Raw genomic sequence first — 24,534 nt, 5'->3', positions numbered from 1 at the left:
TTGCTGAAGAAAACCATTTTACTCCACATAACTTGAAAAGAAGTTTCTCTGTGCAGAGAAAGTCTACAAAGTGCGTGCAGATATGGTGTTAGTTCGTGTTCCAGATAGATGTGCCTGAGAACTGAAGACAATTATGGAATGTGATGGCAAAATCCACCACACTGCTGAGCCCATACGGCCAGTGGAAAATTGATAAATAGCTGGAAATGCTCTGCGTGTTCCCTATTACATTTATTAATATTAATATATGCTCAAGGAGCACCAGAAACACCAACTACAGGTACAGTTGAACATTTGTGCAGTTTTCATAAATAGTGGAAGCAGTGACATTAAACATATGCAGGAATCCCTATAGTTTATAAATATTTACAAATATTTATTTTGGCAAAAGCACCTTATTCAGATGTTCTGAGCTGTGCTCACTAATACAGTGTGTGTATTTGTCACTCGCCATGCTTCTCAAGTTGGGAGCTGAATTATTGGTCAATGCAAGGGATTTCCCTTGGTGTATCACTTTGTGTTTCACAGATATTTAGATTTCATTGCAGTTCAGAAAAGCACACCACTTCAACTACGTGCAATTAGCACGCAAGCCTTGCAGGGATGGCATTGATTTCATTTACCAGCAAGAGAGACCAATTGCAGCGTGTGGCTCGTGAGCCAGATCGGACACAGTCATTAATAATTTTTATCAGAGCCACCTCTCAGTGAGCATCTCTTTCCATGAGCCATCCAGATACGCATTGTTTTTTTCATTTACATTTCACTACAGATGTCAATGAAAGCACAGTTCCTCCTAAAGCATCATAATGTATGTAAACCATTGCGGGAAGCATAGCATGCAGAGCCTTGGAGACTGCAGATGGAGAGAAAAGGCTCCTGATTTCATAAAAATAACAAAACCTGTTTTAACATATTGTGCATTAAATATTGTTCATTTGCATACTTTCTGTGGCTAGGTTATAAAAGCCCACCATGTGGTGGACTTGTTGGAAGTCTGAAAAGATACTCTTTTTCCAAATGGAGATGTGTTAGTGGAAGCTGCTGCTTAATTATAAAACAAAAATAACTTGTTTTCTGCATTATTTTTTTTTTTAACATGTGTCGTTGTTGTTTTTTTTTTTTTTCTGTAGGTTTTCAGAGTCAGATTTTTTGTTGTTTCCTTAGAATACAATAGCATTAGGGAGGAAAGCATAGTGCAGTCACTGCAAGTTGTGCTAGCTCAGGCTCGCTGTTGTACAACAGTCTGGCTGCCTGGAGCCAGCAGCAGCAGGGACTCCTCGATCCGGAGCTTCCAGCAGATAGCCCAGCAGATTGTACAGTACCACTTGCATTATTTTTTTGCATCTTTATATAGAATTGTATAATTTTATGTACAGCGCAGCCACGGTTGAAACACTTGATAGTACAAATGCACAATACCGCAAGTTAAAATGAGAAATGGCTGTCAAATCATAAATAGAAAATGTGAAAGAGAAGGAAAAAAATCAGTGTTTTGGGTGTAGAAGTCTTGCATACACATGCACATACGCTGTCAGGGCTTGAGAAAGGATGGAGTGAGCCACACACGCTTGGGGGGAGCAGGTTCCCTGGCACTATGGGTGGCATCGGAGCACAGACACCCATTAAGCCCAGGCTCAGAGAATCTCAGCGATGGCCAGAGCGTATGCAGCATTCCAGGTTTTGAATGCTAACGTTGCCAGCTTCAGATCAATTTGCTAATTTATAAGCTGCCAACGTAAAGAGTGCGGGCGAGTGCGAGGTGACAGGGGTGCCTGCATCCCTGGGGAGTTGAAGGGTAATTGGAGCAGCCTGGGGATTTGACTTCAGTGCCTGTCTTGCTGGGAGGGGTGCAGATGAAACTGGGAAGTGGCAGAGGAATAGCAGTGATCTCTCTTAGGATAAGATGGTAGTATCTTAGTGTCAGCTTTTTCTTAAGAATAAAGCGATTTTCAGTGGAACTTGAGGTTTTTTAGGGGGAAGCACCGTTTGCGAGCCCTATGGAGAACGATTCACACCTTGCCAAGCTGAGAGCTGCTGAGACTTGTCATTTGTCACCTGCTTTTCTCAGCACAGCTCGCTGCTGGCCCACTGTCAGGGCACAGGGTGTTCTCTGATCACTGACAGGTATCACTGACAGGCCCCAAGGCCCCACAGCCTTGCACACCACCTCCAGTCCACTGATAAAACAGCCCCACGAGGGATGCTTGGGGCTGGGGTGGATCACTCCATGTGTCCCAGCAGGTTGGTGTGTGCATACGTCCATTAGGTGGTGGGATCTGGGGACCTGAGTGGAGACTGCGGGGCTGGATGGGGATCCTGAGCAGCTGCCTTGGTGGCAGTGGAGCTCATTATAGGCTTGGAGGGTTACCATGCAGTTTTAGGGAAGGAGTCATTTGGAAACTTCCTAACTGCCCCTTGTCGGATTGGATGTTAGGAGCAATTTCTTCTCAGAAAGAGCGATGAGGCAGCGGCACAGCTGCTCAGGGAGGTGATGTACCTGCAGGTGCTCAAGAGCCGTGGAGATGTGGCACTGAGGGACATGGTCAGTGGGCATGGTGGGGTGGTTTGGGGTTGGATGTGAGAAGATCTGAGAAGTCTTTTCCAACCAGAATGATTTTATGATTCCTCACCAAATGCTATGATGACCGTCCTTATCTTATACAAGAAGGCAAGCTGCCAAAAACCCTTATCAAAATCAATTTTTCTTAGTTAAAAACAAACAAACAAGTGCCTGATCCCAGTTACCCATGTTGCTCACTGCTGGCTGTGTGAAGGCCTTGTGAAGAATCACGGTGGTAAAGCAGCCTTTGGCGTTTCAGCTCCTGAACACCCCATTTGATGAAAGCTTTGCAAATTTTGTCCTTAATTAAGCAGCCCATCTCTACTTCTTGCATGGATGTTGGAAGGGCTGGGGTGTACCTTTCGTTAGAGGCTATTGAAAGATGCTTTTCTAAGGAAGGAATTCTCTATAATTAAGCTTAGAAATGGGTGGTGATCCTTTCCTCGAGGACACATTTATCTCGGGTGTGAGGTCTGCACAGCAGACAGGAGGTGACCAGCATGTGATGAAATTAAAAGGCTGCAGTAGATGAGTTGGTCCATGGGAACTCCTCTCTGTTCACTGATAGAGAAGGACCTTTGGAGAAACCAGTAAAGTTGTGTAATTAAGGTTTATTCTGAAAAACATATGTGCAGTGGAACTGGTTTTGCAGAGGCAGTGTTGATGGTAGCATACTTTGGTTCCAGCACCTGAACATGAGCTCATATTCCTTCAGCAAGAGTGCATGTAAGATGTCATAATGGAGTTTTGCGATGGGGGGAAAACAAAAACCCAAGTGAAATAGCAGGGAAAAAAAAACAAAACAATCCAACTCTCAGGGTCAGAGACTTGTCCAGCAAAGCTGTGCAGTGGTTTCTGCTGTGTTAGGACAAGATCCACAGGTTTTGCCAGGGCAGCATTAAGTACTGCCCTGAATTAGAAAATGGAGCTGCACAAAGTGCCTGGAAGTGCTTCATTCCAGAAGGAAAATGCAGCCATTTTTCTTTCTATGGTTTAAACATGATTAGTGTCAACTGATGAGAAGTTCTGCTCTAGCACCAGGAGGTCTGACTGTGTTAATTTGCTGCTTTTCTCTCGTCCCTTCCCCGCAGCAGCAGCAGGAGATGCTGGCAATGAAGCATCAGCAGGAGCTACTGGAGCACCAGAGGAAGCTGGAGCAGCACCGGCAGGAGCAGGAGCTGGAGAAGCAGCACCGGGAGCAGAAACTTCAACAGCTGAAAAACAAGGAGAAAGGAAAGGAGAGTAAGTAGCAAAAGCTCACTTGGTTCAGTGATGACAGGTAGAGTAGATGGATGGAAGCCATAAAGCAGCTTCATAAAGCTGAAGAAACCTCCCTGATAGCCTTTCTACAGAGCTTCTCTGCACGGCAGCTTATGTAAACGTTTTGGAGGTATTGAGGGTAAAAGAGGAATTTATTTCTATGCTTTATCTTCATTTTTGTCTTTCTAAATGCCTTTTTAGCATTTTTCAAAAGGAAGCGTATCGTCTCTTTATTTGATTTAACATTTTCTGAAGTATTTTTGGCAGCTTTCCTAATGGAGGCAGAATATTAAAACCATAAAATACACCAGATGCACACTGCTTTTCTTTTTCTTTTCTTAATTTCACCCTTTTAAGTTGTAGGCGAGTTCTCAGTTTTTAGCTTTAAAGTGTTTTCATTCAGAAGCACTTCTTTCATGAGGTACAGACTGTGGTTGGCTTCCCCATGTGTTATTATGCACTTCATAAGATTCAGTAACATGATTATGGCCTCACAAATCCCCTTATCAAAGACACTTTGGTTACTTGTTCAGTTTTCTTTTAGAAGTGAATGGGAGGAAAAATACCTTGCGGAGTCGTATCAACTCATTAGGTCTCCATTCCTTGTGAGATAAGGAAGCCTGTGATGGAAGCAGCAGAGAGGGCTAAGGGTACCAGCAGAAGACATGCTGTTTGGGGACTAGAAATGAGATAAAGCTCTAAGAACAACTTTTCCAGCAGGAAGAAGCTGGGGTGTAGGAGGCTGCAAATATTTTCTGCAGGTTGAATTCCTCATTCCCTCTGTGTGCATCATGTGAGAACAGACTTTTGTTTAACCTGCATTCAAGTGAGGGAACTTGCAGACCTGCCCCAGTGTCTCAGCAAAGCAGTTCACAGGAGGTCCAACGTCTGTGTTGGGTTTTGTTTGGGTTTTCTGTGTTTAAGCTGTAGGAGAGAAACCAAAGGATCAGAATTTCCTTAAAAGAAGCAGTTGAACTGGGCTGTTTTCCCAAATAAAAACAATCAATCTGAACTGAGTGAGATCTGTAAGTCCTTCCACTTCATCCTGCTATTCTCATCAACTGCTTATAGCGTATCAGTGTTTCAATGGATCCCTCTGCAAAATTGACATCTGGCTATTCTCATTAATGATAGTTTGCAATAAACAAAGGCTCCTGACTGCCTGAGCACCTGAATCTGAAGCATCTGAAGCAACCTTTTGGTTGAAGCATAGGTGTAGAGGAAAGAGCAGAACTTGAGGGTGCTAAGTTGAGAATCCGTGGCTACAGTTTTATTTTTAAAATACTTTTATTTAAGAAGTACTACAGCATATAATTGCTATAGAAGCTTAGCTCTTAAGAGTATTTATCCTTCTCACATCAGAAAATTTTACAAAGTAATAGTTAACATTGTCCAAATCTGAAATATGAACAGTATGTGATAGTTGAAGAATGTAGTTTATTCTCCATCCTTCCTCCATCACTGTAAGCCAAAAGACATTGTTTTGTACTTTTTAGAAGGCAAATCACAAATAGAGTTAGCTTAACACAATATTAGTTCTTTGCTTTCTCATCTCAGGATCCTCGAGCTGTGCCTTATGAACTGGTGTCTGTTATCACAAAGCATATGATCAAAGCATGACTTCTAAGAGAAGAAGGAAAGTCTGTATGAGACTAAAGGTGCTTTTTGGGCGGGATAAGGAGTGATAGTCAGTTGTCCTGTCTTTCCACTGCTATGACTGAACCTAGAACCAGCTGTGTGCATCAGTGTTTCCAGACAGACCAAATCTGTCTTCCTGTCTCCCTCCTCCTGGGCAGGGACCATTCCATGCCTTTCTGCTCAGACAGCCTCAGGCTGGAGCTTTCTCCTACAAGCTGGCAGGCTGTGATCAACCTACACTATCATTAAGGGCTTTTTTTTGTTAGTTTCCATTTGTTCTGCTCCTCTCTTCTTGCACTGTGCAACCCCTTCCTTCGTGGGGGAGCTCGCTCCTGCTTCTGACCTTTATTCTCTTACCACCACCCATGCTTTATCCTACATACAGTTATAGTTCGATTCTGGGACAGCGTTTAACCTGTGTTCTTTCATTCCATATTACCCTCCTGTGGTCTGTCTCTTCTGGCTTCCCGCCTGTGGATTTATTCCATACACGTGGGCATTTGGCATCTGACTTCTGCTCTTGCCCTCGTTGCCTATTCCCTGCATGCTGACACACCACTATCTATGTGCCACCTTGTGCTTTTTTCCTTTTGCTTCCTCTTCTTGAATGTCTCCACTGGGTATTGCCAAGTAGTTCTGCCTGTATCCTATCACTACATATAAGATACATTAAAAATGAGTAAGATTTTTCCTCTCATCTTTCGACTCAAGGATCAGGAGCTGAACGATGGTCTGCTCAACATGACATCTTTGTCCACAGCTCCAGCATTGCTCAGGGTAGAGAAGATCTCCACGTTTTTATCCTGTTAGCATATGTGAGGCCCTTCAGCTGCTAGTTTAGGAGGAAGATGTGCCAAGGAAGCTTTTGGAAACCTCACAATCCAACAACGTTTGGCTTCAAATCCTCTAAATAATGTCAGATTTATCTAAAACCAGTAGAACACAACCATGTTTGAGTATTTTTAAGATGCTAATAGATCAAAGATGACACTTTGGAGAGATAAGGCCTTTATGTGTGAATTTGTCACCTATTCTGGTCTAGCCATGTTGCTCACAAACTCATAGGAATTTATCTCCAGCTCCTCAGTTGAACTTCCCACTGGGGTGCATGCCAAACCTACATTTTGTAGAACTAGTGAGGAATGCAGGCCTCCAAAAAAGTGAATTTTCAAGCTTTTCAACTCTGCTTCAGTGGTTGAGCAATATTACATTTTCAGGCAGTGCTTTATAGAATTATTGCAGTTTCCTTCTCTTGTGGAGATATTAAAAAAAATAAAATTGTTTCCCCAGCCTGTCAAATGGCACCGTGTTGTTGTGTAGGATCCAGGAGACAAAAGATCACCCTGTCGTATTTTAGGTATGCCAGCAGAGCAGACGATTTTCCTGGCCTTTTCATTTACTTGTAGCCCAGTTATTTTCCTTTTGGAATTCTTGGTTTACGCGGTGGTGTAGATGAACCATAATTTTCCACATGTTCTGCTTGCCAAACTTTCTATGCATTACTCCATCAGGAACTCTGCCTGCGAATCTGTTCTGTCAACTGAATGATAATTTTAATCCATCACCACAGTAAAACAGACTGGTCTCTATTGTGGAGGAAATAATGATCAGAAATTATACAGTTGACATTTTAAGTCTACGCTACGAAATTACTGACTTTTTTTCTTGAAATGTTAGATTTTCTATTTGAAGAAATAGATTGCACACTTGTAAGTGAATTGGAATATTATGTATGTCTTATTGTACACAGATACTTCTGAACAAAGAAGTCCTTATTTACAAGCTTTTTCAAGGCAGCATCTACATATGAGACATTCGTCTCGTTCCCCTTCTGCTTGCAGATGTGACATTTAAAAACTTGAGTGTACACAAGACCCTTTTTCTTAAATACCTTTGATTAAAAGAAAGCTGCAATACCTCGTACAGCGCTTTATTCTAAGTTAACTTTTATGCAAGTGTAAAAATCCTCTTCAGAGATCTTTTGTAGTAAAATGATAAATCTCTGATTAGATCTCCGCTTTCAAACATCCGCTGCGATTATATGCAAAGCTGAAGGGGTGAAAAAAGAGAGCTGCTTACTGGAGGCACTTTGTTCTTCTCTTTGAAACAGAAGCTCCTCTATTGGACTGAAAAATCGAGCGTTTAATTCTGAATCCTTTTAGAAATTTTCATTCTTAAAGTATGTATTTTTTATTTGCTACAGCTTTTGTCCAAAGTCAGTTGATTAAATATCTTGAATTTTTGTTCTTGACTTGTCAGGTGCAGTGGCAAGCACAGAAGTAAAGATGAAATTACAAGAATTTGTTTTAAATAAGAAGAAAGCTTTGGCACACCGGAATCTCAACCACTGCATTTCCAGTGACCCTCGCTTCTGGTATGGGTAAGTGGTGCTGGGCTTATCTGTATGATTCAGCCTGTGCCACCTTTTCTCACAATTGCTGCAGCTTGGGGAATAGTCCTGATGTATTTACTGATCAACCATAACACTGATAGAACTAGAGTTCGAATTTGATGAGTGACATAGCGAAAAGCATTTTTAAAGGGTTTCAAAGTGAATGTTTTTCCTGTCTTCAGTGGTATCACTGTCTTTTTGTGAGCAGTGGTTTCTACTGACATCTTGAATCCGTGATTATTTAAACTAAGGGAGCCTGCTGTCAAGATTTGCCTTTATACGTTCTTTAGTTTTGCACCAGGGTTTGATCCAGATAAGGATTATAAAACATGAACTTTCAGGAAATTAGGTTTTATGCTTAGTGAACTGCAACTCAGGATAGTTGAGCTAGCATTGCTTTTATTGCCTGCTGCTCATCTCAGTCTCTCAAAGCTGGAAGTTTTGTTTCCCTGTAAACTGCTGAAAACACGAAGTGCACCCTGTCTGTAATTCTGCTGATATCTACGTTTTCTACTGAAAATGCTCTGCTGTGGATATCCTAGAAAATCCAAGTGTCATGTGAAGTGAGAAGATAGCAGGTGTTCTTCTAATGACATAGAAGCAAAGAGTGATTTCTTCAATTACCTCTAATGCACCAAAGAGCCATGGGTGGCATTAGAAATGAGGTATAAGTTCCAGTTCTAGAAATCCACTTCTTTATCAAGAAAATTTGGAAATTTGATGTAATTTGAAAACATTCACTACTAAAACATTATAAAAATATCTATATGAAAAAAAAATAATAATAATGTGTTTGGAATGTTGTTTTATTGACAGTAACATTGATGAAATTTTGAATGAGAAAATCCGAGAAAATTTTGCGGTGAAAATTGTTTTCAAGTTGAGAATCTGATATTATTTTCAGTCTTCAGCAATAAGCATTTATGTAGGGTTGATGAGGTCATTGTCAGCTGATGGTTCCAAATGCAAGAAACTAGGCTGAAATTAAATTGGAAAGATATCCCAGCTATGAGCCAGAACAGAAATGCTGAAGTGTAGTTGGCAGAAGATTCTAACGTTATTCTGCCAGGGGGAGATTGAGCAATTCTAATACATCTGTGAAAATCTCATCTGAGATTTGAAAATTGTGTGGCTGTGACGTTGGTTAAAGTGGTGAAATGTGGGTAGGGTGTGCAGAGGTAATGTTTAAGGCCTGCTAAGGTGGTGTGAAAGATAGTAGAAGAAATAGGAAAAAATGAATTTAAATCATGACAACATAAATATACATTTTTAAATAACTGATTTTCCACTATTCTTTCTTGAGACTCACAAAGAATTTTGGGGATTTTGGAAGCATTTGAAGGCATTGTGGCATTGTGCTCTTTTTTATTTTTTTAATTTATTTGTTTTAAGTACCTAACTTTTAATGCAGAAATTATATTAGAATTAAGGCCAGTAAATAAATGCCTTCTTCCAAAATCTTTGCTCCTTTTGCCTTGGAGAAACCTCACCTAGAATTGTCATCATAGATGAATTTAATCTGTTAGAAGAGAAGGCTGTGGATGCCCCATCCCTGCAGGCATTCAAGGCCAGGCTGGATGTGGCTCTGGGCAGCCTGGTCTGCTGGTTGGTGACCCTGCACACAGCAGGGGGTTGGAACTGGATGAGCATTGTGCTCCTTTTCAACCCAGGCCATTCTATGATCTGTGATCTGTCATTAAAAGGGAAAAAAGAAGTTTGGGAGCGGTCTGCATGCCTTATATTTTACAGTTTAGAATTAACTGCCTTTTCACCAAGACGCCAGCGCTCGGCTGAGTCCAGGTCAGTGAATGGGGTACGCTGCAGGGACAGCTTTGGTGCAGTAACTTACTGAGCCCAGCTGTGCTTTGGGTTTCAGACTTCTTTCCTCACTTTGAGCAAATGCTGAGACCCTTCTGAACAAGGATACCTTCTTTGGAGTTCATTATCTTTAGGATTTTTTGTTATTAATCTGGTGCGTTTTCATCTGAACATCCCTTTCTTGTGGTGCCTCAGGGATGCAACAGGTAGAGCCAGCATGCTGACTGTTGCACGACAGGCTAAGCCCCTTTCTTAGGGGCTTACCATTCCCTCATATCCCCTCCATCTGTTCAGTAGCAAGGTTTGGTTTCCAACACAAGACATGGGGAGGGAAGAAGGAGCCTCAGAGGCCTCACAAATCTTTCCAAGGGCATGCTTCAGTGATGAGTTGCAGGCAGATGGGAGCTCATTTTGCCCAGCCTTTGAGGAGGGCAGCATGGCCGTGCAACTGCAGAAGGGAGTTCTAAGTGCAGCCCTTTGGTTGTTAAGGCACGAGCTGAAGATTTTTTTGTTTGTTTCTCTTCTATTTAAATTTAAATTTAAAAGAAAAAGAAAAAAAAAAAACACACACAAAAAAGAGAAAGAAAACCTTTAAATTAATTATGTATTGCTATTTATTTGTATATCATCTCATAGGTTACCAATTCAGTTACAGGGATATTTACGCACATACTTGTACCATGATTTAATTGGGTGGTGGTTGGATTTGACACACGCAAACAGGGCTTGCAGAAGATAGATTTGATGCTCCTACTGTGAGCAGGCAAACCAATTAAATGGTAACAGATGCTGAAATAGTCTCTTAAATGACACGCCTGCTTTTAAGCACTTCCTTTGGTATTATTAAGGTTTGCAGTTTCCTTTAAAAAATTTAAAAGCATTACTTGTAAACAGCAGTTCTCTTAAGGGTCTTGAACACCACAACAGTTCTGCGTCAGTGGCTTTGACATGAAATATGTGCTCTTTGCATGTGAAATAGCTGTTATTGTCCACTAAGATTTGTGGATGATTTGCCTTCTGTATCTTGTATGGGCTTGAGCTTCACTCAGCACTGTCTTTTGTCTATAATCAGTGAATATATTCTAATTAATCAGCAGTATTAAAGGACACTGTTGTAGGCAGAAGTGCAGGTCAAACCTTGAGATGGAAAGCAGCTAGCTGCAGAGGTCTTGCCAAATGTACTCATGGTCCAAAAGATCTACTAAAGGAAAGAACTAGGTAATCATAGAATTACAGAATCATTCAGGTTGGAAAAGACCTCTCAGATCCCCGAGTCCAACCCCAACCCACCCCACTTTGCCCACTGCCCACATCCCTCAGTGCCACATCCCCACAGGTCTGGAACACCTTTAGGGACAGTGAACCCAGCACTCCGTGGGCAGCTGTGCCACTGCAGCACTGCTCTGGGAAGAAATTGTTTCTAATAACAAATCTAAACCTCCCCTGGTGCAATGTGAGACCATCACCTCTCATCCTATTGCTGTCATCCGGGAGAAGAGGCCAACCCCCACCTCACCACAACCTCCTTTCAGGCAGTTGTAGAGCAATGAGGTTCCCCTTGAGCCTCCTCTTCTCCATACTGAACAACCCCAGCTCCTTCAGCTGCTCCATATTATCTCTCAAAGGCTTTCACGGAGATCCTGCTCAGTATTTGACTCCATGGTATTCAAGCCATTTTTGTATACTCTCTAATATATGCAGCTCCAGTCTAAATGCAATTGTTTAGGATTGTGTGGTGGACTATAATTTTCAGATTATGTTAATGACAGGCAACAAAAGAAGTGGTTCTTTTGAATCCCATTGTCAGGCTGGCCCTCCTGTGGATTCTGAATCTGCTGGGCAGCCCTCCTTGCAGGAGGTCCTGCTCTTGAAGACACTTAACGTAAATAAGAGCGACTTACCAGGAGCAAAGATGGAGCACCTCGGGCCCAGCAAACAGGGCTGTTATTTCCCTTGGGAGTTTTCAGAAGTGCTCTTGGGAAGTAGCCATTCAACACAGTAACCATCGTGAAAGGGAGTTGAACTGAGTATTTGCATGCTAAGGAGATAGGGAGAAATAATTACACGTTAAATTATGCCAACGTACATGTTATATGTACATGAATAACAACGTAGAAGTTGTTGTTCTCTGTGCACAAAACATTCCAACACAGATACACGTTCGAATATGTATTCAGTTTACATGGCATGAATATGTTGGAAGTGTCACACATGCTTTGCTGTGTGCACGGGCTTTTGATGGACCTCGCAGCCCAAAGAACAGAGAATGTGTTATGTGAAGGTATGTGCTTCCAGGAATGCCTGCAAACTCGATTTAGTATACAATTTCACCTCTTTCAGGACCTCTGAAATTCCTGAACGGGCATGCAGACCAGTGCATTTTGCTCTAAGCAGTGTAGGGTGTTGGATCCTAGTCCTCAAGCAATGCAATGTATTCATGTTTGCAGAGTGAAATGTCTGTCATTCAGCAGCTCCAGAGCACATCTAAACAGGCCCTTTGAGTTCCTGCACATTCCCTAACAAAGTGATGAAAATAGCTTCAATGTACGTGATTGTTCAGCTTAAGTCATGATTAAAAAAAAAAAAAGGAAAGAAAAAAATTGTATTGCTTGTATAGGCAAGAGAAAAATGCGATTGTGTGCCATGGTGGGTTTGAGGGGCTCTTGGCTTGCCTAGCCTGGGCTTCCTGTTTGTGAAACATCTCTCTGTGCAGCCTTCCTATGGTATGAGCAGATCTGGGCAGAGAAAGCGACGTCTGTTTTCAGGAGGGATTCAAATATTTTTCAACGTGGTTCTGTTTTTATTTCAGGTGATGATTAAACTGTGCTGCATATGGGCGTTTACTGCTGCCAGTGTGACAGAGGACATGTGTAGATGTGTGCGTGAACGCTCATGTGAAATGCAGCAGTGTGAGAACACACAATTATTCAGCCTGTGTGTAGAGAAGTCTGGGATATAAAGGGGGGAGGATTAGGAGAACGCAGTGAATCATGCTGCTTGGTGAGAACTGCTGGTACGAGACTCTATATAGACACTGAACAAACTTTTCAGAAGTGTTTGTAGCAATCGTTTAGAAAGCACGATGTGTTTTTCTGCTGTTTTCTTGAAGGGTAGAACTAGAATCGCTGTGCCGCGTCTCACCCAACAGCCTCCTCCTGACTTGAGCTTCAAAACGTACTGCTCGAGGAATCCCGTGGACTGGAGAGTAATTTTCAAATTGGGAATGGCTCATTTTTGTTCCTTAAAGAGCCTTTTAGAGCAGAATATTTTACTCAAAATCTCTGTGAATGCCTGATTGTTAAGCAGGGTAGAATTTCAGCTCTTTGCGTCTCTCAGCTAAGTACTTGTCCTGTATTGTTCAATCATTTGAAGAAGTAAAACAAGGTTTAGGTTCTGTTTACTTGAGTTAAAAGCTGAGATTGCTTGACAGCTGTATGGTTGCCTCCTGTATTGCTCAATCAATGATGTAGCTGCTCTGCTAACATGGAAATGTGGAGGTTTCCAGAAGTCTTTAGCAACTGGGGTTCATGGCAGAGCTGGACACGAGGCATTAAGTAGGGAAGATGCAGCCAACACACATAGGTAGGAGGTTTAGAAGACTCTCTTATTATTTAATATCCTTAGCAAATAGCATGTGCTTTCCTTCCAGCAGCCTGCTCAAACACAGCTATAAATCACCAGCCTGCAGAAGTTAACCTTGGAGGGTGCTGAGTGCTTTGGCCAGATACAAGCTAAGTGCTGGGGTCAGGGCGCAGTGCAGCAGCAAAGCTGCTGTTGGCCTGCCTAAACATGTGGCCCTTCATGTGCTCATCCTTCGGTTTGATTTCATCCTTAGGCTTTCTCTCAGGGTTTTATGCAGTGAAGGGGAATTGTTTGTTCATGCTGTAGTTGAGGGAAGCAGCGAGACCTGTGCTTAGCTTTACAGATAGAACTTATTGAAACCTAGCTCAAGTATGTGCTTAAAACTGTGGTTAAATACCTAAATATGTGGAGCCTTCCTCAGCAGGGTCATTCCAGTACTGAAAATTAAGCATATGTTTAGTGTCCTCCCTGTATATTAGCCTTCAGATGATCTTTTAATCTCTTTCTAGTACCTAGAATGAGAAAGCTGGTCCCAAAAGATTTTCCTTTTCATTGCTCACAGTGGAGCAGAGAAGGTGAAGCTGAACTCTCTCCCTTTGTGCTGCACTTGTGTTAAGTTTCTCCCTTCTCTTTCTCTCCCTGACCATGCAGGAAGACACAGCACAGCTCCCTGGACCAGAGCTCCCCACCTCAAAGTGGCGTATCCGGCACCTACAATCACCCTGTCCTGGGGATGTACGATTCCAAAGATGACTTCCCACTCAGAAAAACAGGTAATGCTCCCATTGATTTTCTATGTTACCTGCTGTCTTTGCAGTGACACTTGGTCCTTACATTTCCAAAAGGAAAAAAAAAAAAAAAGAAGAAGAGTATGTTGCCAAAAAGCTGTATTTCATGGAGCAATTTATTTAAGAAGCGCTCACACCACCCCACTCTCCTCTCCCCCTTCCAGCTGTCACTGAGCAAGCAGTGTTAGAGGGAGGCTTTGGTTGTGCAGGTTTGCAGAGCTACATGCAGAAGACAGCTTCGTTGTGTGTCAAAGCTTGTGAGATGTTTTCACAAAGTCAAAACTAATACAGAGATCTGCATGTCTGAAGTCAAAGTATGTTTTGCTGAGTGAGAAAAGTACCAAGAAAAGTTCATTTCTTCTGGGATTTGCATTTTATATACAAGTTTATACTTTAAATAAATAAAAACGTTTCTGCCAGTCAAAGTGTAGGGACTTCCTGCAAAGGTTTTGGTTCACACCTAGACAGTTATTTCTCAGTTAGGTTTCTCTCTGCATGGTGGCTAAGCAAGTCAGTTATTTCTCAGCTATATATTATGTAAACCAGTTTGTTTTGTTTGGCTGTGGTCCTCAGCTCGATATCACATGCCTTGGCCAACACAGCCTCAGCTTCTAACCTTGCAGGCTTGTGATCCTCAGCAGCCAGCTCTCTTCAGGAAGGAGCCAAGCTGCAACAAGCTCACCCCAATCTGGGGAGCTCTGCTGCTTGCATGGATGATGCAGATGGTGGTGCATGTTGAAAATTGCTTCAGAATAGGAAAATCCTGTCTTGACTGAGCTTTGCGTGGCCTACAGGTGCTTCTAGCTGTTTCTCAGGTGTGTTTTGTGGACCTTTAAATGTACTGGGATGAGCACTGGCTTTTGTGATCGTTGTGGTCAGGAATGGTGGTGGTATGTTAACCAGACCTTTCTGTGGATTTACTACAGCCTTTGGTCAAATTGGCTGTCCTAAATCAGTTTCCAGGAGCTGGCTGCACCTCCATTTCCTTCTAGGAGAGGCATAGATATTCTCACAACATTTCTTCTCCTAATAGTTGAAAGTCAAGTGGGTCTTATGTGTCCTCATCATGATTCTCATTATCTCTGTAAATTGATGTGAAGGTGGATTATTCTATTTGTTTTTTTTTTTTTCTTCTTTTGTCATCTGACCAGAAAAACATAACGCTTGTACACTGCTGCTGCCCTGTGCCTCCTGCCTCCCAGGTCTGTGCCTTTGAAGGCATTTTATGAACTGCTTCCACACCATAGTACCTGTCCTGCTGGGTGGATCTGTGGATGAATTCCTGGCTGCCACTCAGTAGATGGTTTTCCCAGTCACTAGGCATGCTGGGCTGGGTGGCAGGTACCAGACACAACAACTGCACAAGAATCAACTTAAGATGGGGAAGTCCTTCCCAGGGTGAGGGCTCTTCCTTTACACACCCTGTGCCTTCAGGGTAAGTGACAACAAGAAAGCAGGCCCTTTCTGCAGGACTCCAAAGGCAGAGAGGGAAACAGAATTTGCTGAAGTGTAGGGCATCTTCTAATCTCCATTTCTAGATAATGACAAGCCAAACACTGCGTTAGGTGCAGCATCTGCTGCTGCCTAGTCAGTGTTAGAGACAGCCAAAGTGACGCTGTCTGGGCCTCAGGACTTGTCCTTGCATGGAGGAGATGAGTGCTGCTGGAGGGCTGCCCTCAAAGCAGATTTCCTTCAGTTCTGGAGCTGTCAGCACACAAAGATGTGCTTTGCATACACATCTGCCTGGAAGAAGGAAGACCGGTCCTGGGCTGCTAGCATCCACTGATGCCATTTACTTCTTCTCTGCTGAAGGCTGTCGGTCTCCTCTGGAAATTCACAGCATGTCCTCACAAGGAAGTGTCCCTTGCCATCATATCTATTGCACAGGGCTTGTGGACAGCACAAATCCAAAGACCTTTCTGCTCTTTTGAAACCAGAACCTCCACTTTGGGGGAGTTCATGTTAGCAACCCCATGGCAGAAATGGTCTTTTATCAAAAACCTCTCTCTCTTTAGGGCCATTTCTTGCCAGTTTTAATTTGAAGGTAGATCATCCTTCTCACTGCAAATGCCGTAACAGTGGATTTCTGCAGAAGAAAAGAGTATCTGAACATACTCCTGTTGTTTCCTAGACTGAGTTCTGATTAAGCCTCTGGCTGATAAAACTGCTGTCAGACAGACTGAATTAAAGAAGATAAACGTATCTAATGGCATTATTAAAAATCATTGTTGTTTTAAAATAGGAGGATAGTTAGCTGATTTTGTTTTTCCAGAACACCGATGCTTATTCTCTGTGGGCACTGGCATTAATCTTCTGGGGATTTGTATGCAGTGCATGCAAGTTCCCTTGCAAGGTTCAGCGGAGACCTTTTTTGTTGTTTTCTTTTATTTTCTTTTCAATGTAACAGCAGTTCAGACTCTAACACAGTGATATCCTGCAGAAACCCCACTGCCAAGAATGTTAAGTTGCTTGGACTCCTGAACAGCCTGGTGTAAACAAAAGGCAGGGAAGGCTGGAGCCCATCCTAAATAAAGTTCTTTATTACAAGTGAGCTTTTCAGATTTTTGGCACCAGTCAAAACTCTGGCTTTGTATTTGTAATTTAAAACCGCCATATCATGTAGTCCAATTTTATTAAATTAGATTAAATATTTGCAGTTCAAATAACAGAGTCCATCACAGCACAGTTGTGATTAGCAGGGCTGGCATCAATCCAGTGTCATTGTTAGGGACGGGGGGACTCGGGACGCTGCAGGAAGGCACTTGGAGCAGTGATTTCTGCTCGGGTACATTTCTGGAGTTGGCAGCATGTTCTGCATGTTGAGAAATTGTTCAGAAAGAATGAACCTGTAATTGCAGTGGGTTTAAAAGTGCTACCCTTCTTCGCTCCGATTACTTAAAGCATTGGGACGTGGAGTGATGTATAGCAGCCCTCTGTGCACCCCTGGGGATCGCTTGGTAGTGGAACACTCAAGTGTGAATGTTGCATAAGAGACGTGATCAGCTGGCCACGCTCTCTTGAGTAGAAGTACATGTGTGCATGAGCAGTGTCCTAAGAGTGCTTGGAAACAATCAGCATGTGAAACAGCAGACACTTGCAGCATGCTCCTAATGCATCCTGCCACCTGAAATCCCACCCCCTCTGGTTTGTTTTACCAAATTATGTCCCGCTTTCTTGGCTGTTCAGGTTCTGCATGAGGTTGTTGCTGCCAGGCTCTGGCTGGTGCAGTTACCAGAGGCCTGAACTTGCATTTAGCCTGGCTGCAGGGTGTGTTTCACTGAGTTCTCTCTAGCTGAACCCTTTGTGGCTTTCCCCTCCTTAACCGAACTAAGAATAGTTTGGCTGATGCCATTCATGCTTTTCTCCTTTTGCTTTAAATAACTTAAGACAAGGATTTCTTATTTCCCCATTTGTGTAGTTTCCTTAACTACGTATATGCATGCTTCCTTTGCTGTATGCACGATCTTGACATGCTATTAATTAGAAAGCTGGAATGACCTACATCACAAGGATTCATGAAAGACTGAAGAGCATTGTTTAACTTGTTGACATGATTTTTCTTTTGCTTGCGTGCGGTTTTTTCTTTGCTTGTTTTTTAACATGCCATGCAGGGTTTGGCCATGTTCTATCAGACACTAGCTTTCCTTCTGGCTCTTGCAAAGGGGCGAGGATTCCTCACATTCTTTGGGACTTGACAGCTAATCAGGATTTCTAATGGAAGCCACAGCATTTCAATTAGCTGTCACTGAAATCAGTGGTTTTGCCAAGCACAGCACCTGCTAGACTTGCCTGGCCAACATGCATTCAGCTCTCTGGGATGCATGAACTGGAAACATCTCCCTGTCTGTGGATCTATATTTAAACCTGACACCAAAGTGGGGAAAAAAACCATTTCTTCAACGAGCTTATAAAAGATGCTCTGCAAAACTGTAAGCATGAATGTGCCTGCATCCGCAGGAATCATCCAGGCAGGCTGTGAGGCAGGCTTCGGTCTCACCGTGGTTTTGCTTCTGCTGTTTGATAAGGAGTAAGGGACTGCTGCTTGGTGTGCTTGGCTCAGACCCTGCAGCCACTGTCCCCGTTCTGTGGAGAATCCAAGGCTCTGGCTCTTGCTTTCTGCTTTGCTTCCAGCCTGACTGCTGGCTGCTTTGGTGCGGTGATGATCAGGATGAGCATGGAGACCTTAGAGAGGCAAGGGATTCCTGTGGTCCCAAGTGTGTTTGCACTGCAGAACCATGGAGTAGCGTCGCAGGGTGTGAATTTCCACTATTTCCAAAGCCAGTCTGAATGTAATGCCAGACTGGGAGCTTACAAAGACATCTTTGGCAAATATCTGTCTCTCAGTTTCCTGGCCAGGTAGTAAATGAGCATGTGCATGTGTGTGGTGTGTACTTGGGGAGAAACGACAACGGGGAAGTGTCACAGGCCCCTTTTTCAGCTACTATTCAGAAAAAAAACAGGGATCCTGCACAACAACTCAGTTCCCCAGCAGTGTCTCTTGACAGACAAGGGAGAACTGGTTCTAAGTCAAGTACTGTGTCTTGGGGCTTATGGTAAAAGCAGGCTGTCTTTAACCTTCACAGCCCACTCTTCTCCAAGGAGAAATTTGTGGCTCAGCATTGTCAGGTGTTGACTCAGCTTGTGCACCTCTTTGCTGCAGTGACTTCTTTCCAGGAGCAAAGCAAGGCAGCAAATAGGGAGCTGCTCCTTAGACTTCCCCGTGGGTAGCACGGGTGGAGGGCCACAATGGCTGCTTGTTTTCTTGTCCTTCAGCAGCTTCTGGGAGATGCCACAGAGGGAATCTGAGAAATGCATCACCCATGCTGATCCCAGCAACCACTCCCTAAAAGGGAGTTAGGTGTTGTGCTGCTGGATCAAGATGGATGCTGGTAAGGAGTATGAAGGAGGAAGGCATCCAGCATCCCACCCTGGGTAGCCTAATTCAGTGGGTGGCAACTCTGCCCTTGGCAGGGGTTGAACTGGATGGGCTTAAGGTCCTTCCAACCCTGACATTGTGTGGTTCTGTGATGCTGTTGGTTTCCTTGCAGTGTTGCTGACGCACGGGGTTGTTGGAGTGGTGTTTGCAGCTAAGCAGGTGAAATTGTTCTGAGCCTGTACTTAGAAACAATAAAGGGCAAAATGTAAGTCCATAATTAAAATACTGTGTTTGTCAAGAAAGGCACAATACCTCTGTGAGTTCTGATTTTGGAACGTTCTGAGTGGTTTGTTTTGTGACAAAGATTGTTTAGAGGAAAATAGAGTAGGCTGAAATCCTGGTGTGTAGTGGGAGTGTAATTTAGAGAAATCTTTGAGCTTTATACAGTGTGGAGCATCGCTCAAACTGAAAAGCAGTGTTGCTCTCCACCCACCCTGTCCTCCCTGCCGGCGTGGTTGGGGGTCCTGCCTCCCTGGCCATGCTCTGCTGTGTGAAGGCTTCTATCTTGTCATAGACAGCGTGCTCTGCTCCAAATGGAGAACATCAGTCCAAATCCAAAAAATAACTTAATGACGAAAAAAATCACTTATTGCTGTAATGCTACAGAACAGTTCTGCAGATCAGACCGTTGACATTTCGGAGAACAGAACAAACCAAAGTGCAGCTGGAGGACCAGCAAATGCTCTTCTTTATTCCTTCCATCTCTTCTGAGGGTCGCACTGGCATAATAGAATTCAGCTGTGAGGTGTGCTGCCTGGGCTCCTGCGCAGTGCTGAGGTTTGTTTTGAAGCCACCCCCTTTTCTTGCTCAGGAGCTCTGCTAAAACAACCAGGTTTTAGCTCCACTGTGATCTCTGCTGCTTGGAGCTGCTCTCTGCCCTTGTGCTGAGTCAGTCGGGGCCCTTTCTGAACAAGCACTGCAGCTTTTTGGGTCTGTATGGAAATTCCATGTTTGTCTCCTTCCCTCCTGCAGAGCTCAGTGCTGTTTTAAACACCTTACTGGGGAAACTCATATGCTGGATTTCATTTTCTTTCTTCTTTCACTTCCTTATGCCCTTCCACATCTCTTATCTTTCCTTCCAGATAATGCTTTGAACGCTGCAAAGTTGCTGTCTTTATGTAGACTTAGAAAGGGGAAGACAGAGACAAGATCTGGCATTTCCATGTGTTTGTTTTTCTAGTCCAGTTTTGTCTATTCACAGTGGAAACCTTTGCAGCACTCTGTGACGGTGCCTTTCTGCATGGTTCCATAGTCAGGCAAGTGATAGTGAAGCTGTAAAAAGTGTGAACATTGTGTGCTCAGCTTCATGAAGCTTCCTTTGTACTGCTTGTATGCTGAGACTACTAAGCTTCAGCATGAAGAAATGCCAAGTATTAGCCTTCAATAAGTTTTCATGTTAAGGACACAACCTGCCACAAATATACAAAATAGCCTGCCCACAAAGCTCTTAAACAGTGCTTGTGGCAACACAAAAGAGAAAACTCTGCAAATGTATCTAGCCCTTCTAATGCATCAGTATTCCAGGATGGACTCTTTCAGGTCATGCTCTCTAGCATGGTACCTAGCACACAAAAAATTGAGTTTGTTTCTGCAGAATATCCAGGTCTTCTTGTTCCCATTTTCCTTTCTAGTTCAGGAATTTGCTGCTGCTGTTTGTGCCCTGTGGTACCTCTCTCCTCCGGGTATGTTTGTCAAGGATCAGATTCTTCTCCTCTATACCAATGTCTGCAGGGATTGGAAATCAAGAATGTGAGCACCCTTGTGGTCCAGAGGGATGGTGGTGGAACAATCCTGTGGCTGTTAAAGCCTTTTGTTCAGCCATTGGTGAATTCTGCCATTGCCAGCTTTAACCAGGACCAGTTGAGGCAGAGGATCCGGTATTTTTGGGGAGAAGAGGCAGACACTAAATTGCACAACCTGTGGTCCCTCCTTCCTAAACAAAAGATCTTTTGTCTTCATTAAGGTTCCGTGTTGTGCAAAAGGCCTGCTTCAGACAGGTTTTGTGTTCCTCTCCTTTGTTTAGCCATGGAGTAACCAGGACTCTAGAAAAGTGACAAGGTAATTGTGTTGGCCTTTGCCTGACTGCTGTGGCTTGGAATGTGGTTTAAAACAACAAAAAAAAGAATAGTCTTTCTCAATCCCCAGCCCCCAAAATTAAGATATGCGAGGACTGGAATTAGAGTTTTCACGGTGCATTGTTTGCTTTTTTCATAGATGTGTAATGGGAACAGGGCAAACTCTGCCCAGGATTTTGTGTTTTTAACTTGCATAGACTTAATGTCAGATTAGTTCAGCAGCTTAGTGGATGCAGTTCCAGGAAGAAAACAATGAGAGTGACATAAATGTTGGAGAATTGGATTACATGAGTCCTGCTGCAGTAAATGAAGTAAAAGAGGGGTAACTTGGGTTTGAGTCTGTGAAAACTGAGGAAGCTTTTGGCCTGTGTTCTAGTTATTAATTTACTCAGAGAAAAACAAAATATTCTTTGAATAAACCCCTATTATGGGCCAAATTAAGTATGTCACTGCTTAAGAAATCCCACTGGCTTCTCTGAAGCTGACTCAGACTTGGCCCTGTGCTTCATTTCTTTGCTAAACAGGAATCAAACTGATTTTTTAATAAGTTCACAACGTTTGTTTAAAATACTTCACCACCTTAAGCAGCAAAAGACCAGTATGTTTTGGGTTTCAATTGACAGTTCTCCATGTTGCACTAGTTAGCAGTCACTGGGAGCAACTCTTTGGATGTGAAGCCTGAAGGATGAGCCTCAAGAGGTGTTCAGTGGAACTGGGGTTATTGAAAATTGAATTTACTGAACTGGTATTGATAGTTGTGTGTCATAGAATTGCTCAGGTTGGAAAAGACCTTAAAGATCATCAAGTCCAACCGCAGCATAAGCATACCACCCTAACAAACAATAGCATAGAATCATAGAATTGCTCAAATTCATGTCACCTAAATTCAGAATTTATACTTCTGAAGGACAACTCTCTTTGGTTTAAAAACTGGAGTAGTTCAGAAGCCACGTGAATAAGCTGAAATTACTGTTCTGAGTTTTGGAAAAGCCTCTTGAAAACTTACTCTTTAGTTATGAAATGTGGTAGAGGTGCATTCTTTGAACCAGAGGCTGTTCTGCACTGCTGGTGCTGAGTCTTAATTCCCCCGCTTTGGGTTGTATAACACCCAATTAAAGGCATGTAGGGATTATGCTTTCTGAGGTCTCGATGACATGTTAGATTTGGGATTATATTTGGGAGAAAAACTCAGAGTTCTATCACGGAACAAAGGCAGGGAGTGTTACTAAACAAGCGTGGTTTTTAAGTAGACATTTTGTGTTTCAGAATTTGATCCTCCATCTGGGGGAGCAAAGCAGGAGTACACAGGATACTTCAACCCCAAAATACTTCTGTCTGGCAAATTATCACATGCCATAACTTCTCTCTCCTAGGTTTGTAATGCTGTATGTTTGTTCCCTTCCTTCTGCACGGCTGGATTTTCTGTTGTGGCTGTATGCAGGGGGCATATCTGGTAGTGCTAGGTAAACTGCGACCCCCACATCTCTCCTTCCAGACATCTTTTAAGGTGTTTCCAATCCATTCATTCTCTGTGCTTGAGAATCATACAATTACTCATCTGTTCCCAGCAGAAGACATACGTCAGATGAATGCCATGCGCGATATAAATCGTGTGTGAATGAAATTTACACCAAAGTACAGTTTATATTGTCATGTTTTTCTTTGTCAGAAGATAGATCCTTGCAACAGCTGTGGCACGGGCTTATATTTCATTTACTAGCTGGCAGTGCAGATGTGTCTAAAATGGAATGGATCAGCATCTAGCTGTGACACATTCCCATTTATTCTTTAAGATCTTGATAGTAGCATCTCGATGGTTACTAATCACTGATACCTGCAACAGCTTTAAAGCATGTAGCCTGAGATACTGAACTCCCTCGTGTCCAAAGGCAACTTTAAAAATATTAAGGCCAACTTCAGCTTTGAAGAGAATTTCATACAGGAACTAGTCAGAGCACTCACTTGTACTTTATCTAGTCCACTCCTCTAATTTTGTCCTCCAAGCAAATGACAGATTTGCATTCAGCCCCCTGCCATTTTATATGCAAATGTCCTGTAAGATGATTCTCTCCTTTGCTAATGCACTTCATATTGCATTTTAAGCATCATCTTGATGAGCGACACTTTTTTTTTAGTGCTTCCTTTATCTCTTACTGGCATTTTTCTGTCCCAAACAGTCATGAAAAGCTCTTTTTTTCCCCTTCCCAAAGTTTCATCAAAGAACTGTTTTGATGGCTTAACTTAAAGCATTTGATCTTGAATTCATCAGCTTCTGATTTTTGAGCCCTGCAATTAACACGGTTGGTCTTGATCTTTTACATGACCTGGTGGTCAAAGCCAATTGTAGGGAAATACAGCCGCAGCCAGACTTAGTTAATTCAAATCAGTTTGTAAACCCCATTTTAAGTCTTCTAAAGAAATGCAGATTATTGGCCTCCCAGTGCAGGGAGCCGAGTGCGTTGGTAGTTAATGGCAAGAGCACAGGATTTGCTGGTTCAAAGGGATTAAGCCGCCGAGTTGTTAAGAGATTGAGGAATGGAAAAGATTGGGCCAGTTCACAAATCTCATAACTGTCAGGAGCCCTCGAGCACCACAGCAGATATTTTGTATATGCTCCAGAGATTGCAAAGTTTACAGAGAAAATCATCTCGCAGGAGGAATCTTGACTTAAGGCTTCATTACCTTCGTAAGAACCTGATAAGCTGCGCAGTACAAAGGTGCTTGGTGTTGCCAGCTGCCATTAGCCCAGAGGTATTAGGGGATCCCAGCAGTTCTGCTTTGACTTTTAGAGAAATGAAATCCCAGGATTTGGGTACAGAAGTATTTATTTCAGAGGATATTTCAGCTGCATGATGTACACAAAGCAAGTCAGACTGTGGTCTCAGCAAACAGATGCACACCCACTCTGGGCAGCCCTGAATTTTCAAAGTATTTGATGTGTTTTCTAGATACGGTGTAACTCTGTGGCCGAAATGATGTAATCAAGTATCTCCCCAAATAAATAAACCTCCTCCTCCCTGCCCTTGGCTTTGCCACTGGCCACGCTCCCATGCCCTTTTTCTCCAGTGCTCATTGCATCCCAGTGTGAGGTGCTCTGGGGAGCTAACCCAGTGAGAAAATGTTTGTGTTTTTTGTTGTGGGATTTGATTTGTGTTTTCTCCCCTCCATCTCTCCAGGTGTCCCTCCCAGGGCCAGCTCACATCACGGTCTGATGATTCCAAGGGTGTGGGGCTGCCCATTGCACCAAGCCATGGCAGGCAGCCTCCCAGCCCCACAGTGTTGCTACCTGCTGACCAAGCAGCAACATCTCAGCTGTCCCACCTATCCCTGTGTTGATTTTTAGATCTCGTTAAGTTAGGTTCCACCTCTGGCCTGGGAGAAAGTTGAGCAGTAGCAGGAAATGGGGGAGGTGAATTGATGCTCTCTGGTCTGGTCCAAATGAGTTCACAGCAGATTGTAAGGCGCTGGAGAGACAATGCTGC

General features: G+C 43.1%; 1 protein-coding gene across 11 annotated transcripts in view; it reads left to right on the top strand.

The window, feature by feature from the left end:
* HDAC4 (histone deacetylase 4) overlaps positions 1-24,534 on the top strand; it is a 217,509-nt gene that overhangs the window by 116,915 nt on the left and 76,060 nt on the right. For 8 of the 11 annotated variants that reach the window (XM_031604499.2, XM_090144556.1, XM_090144557.1 and 5 more), the window contains 3 exons: positions 3,655-3,805; positions 7,721-7,841; positions 13,905-14,026. In XM_031604499.2, the coding sequence (XP_031460359.1) occupies positions 3,655-3,805; positions 7,721-7,841; positions 13,905-14,026 (394 nt within the window). The remainder of the gene's footprint in view (positions 1-3,654; positions 3,806-7,720; positions 7,842-13,904; positions 14,027-24,534) is intronic. The other 3 variants (XM_090144555.1, XM_090144552.1, XM_090144553.1) reach the window with 2 other exon arrangements.

This window comes from Phasianus colchicus, chromosome 7 (assembly GCF_987193195.1).
Source record: "Phasianus colchicus chromosome 7, bPhaCol1.hap1.1, whole genome shotgun sequence".
Taxonomy (NCBI): Eukaryota; Metazoa; Chordata; class Aves; order Galliformes; family Phasianidae; genus Phasianus; species Phasianus colchicus.
Note: the sequence above shows the minus strand (reverse complement) of the source record. Positions and strands in the feature narration are given on the sequence as shown.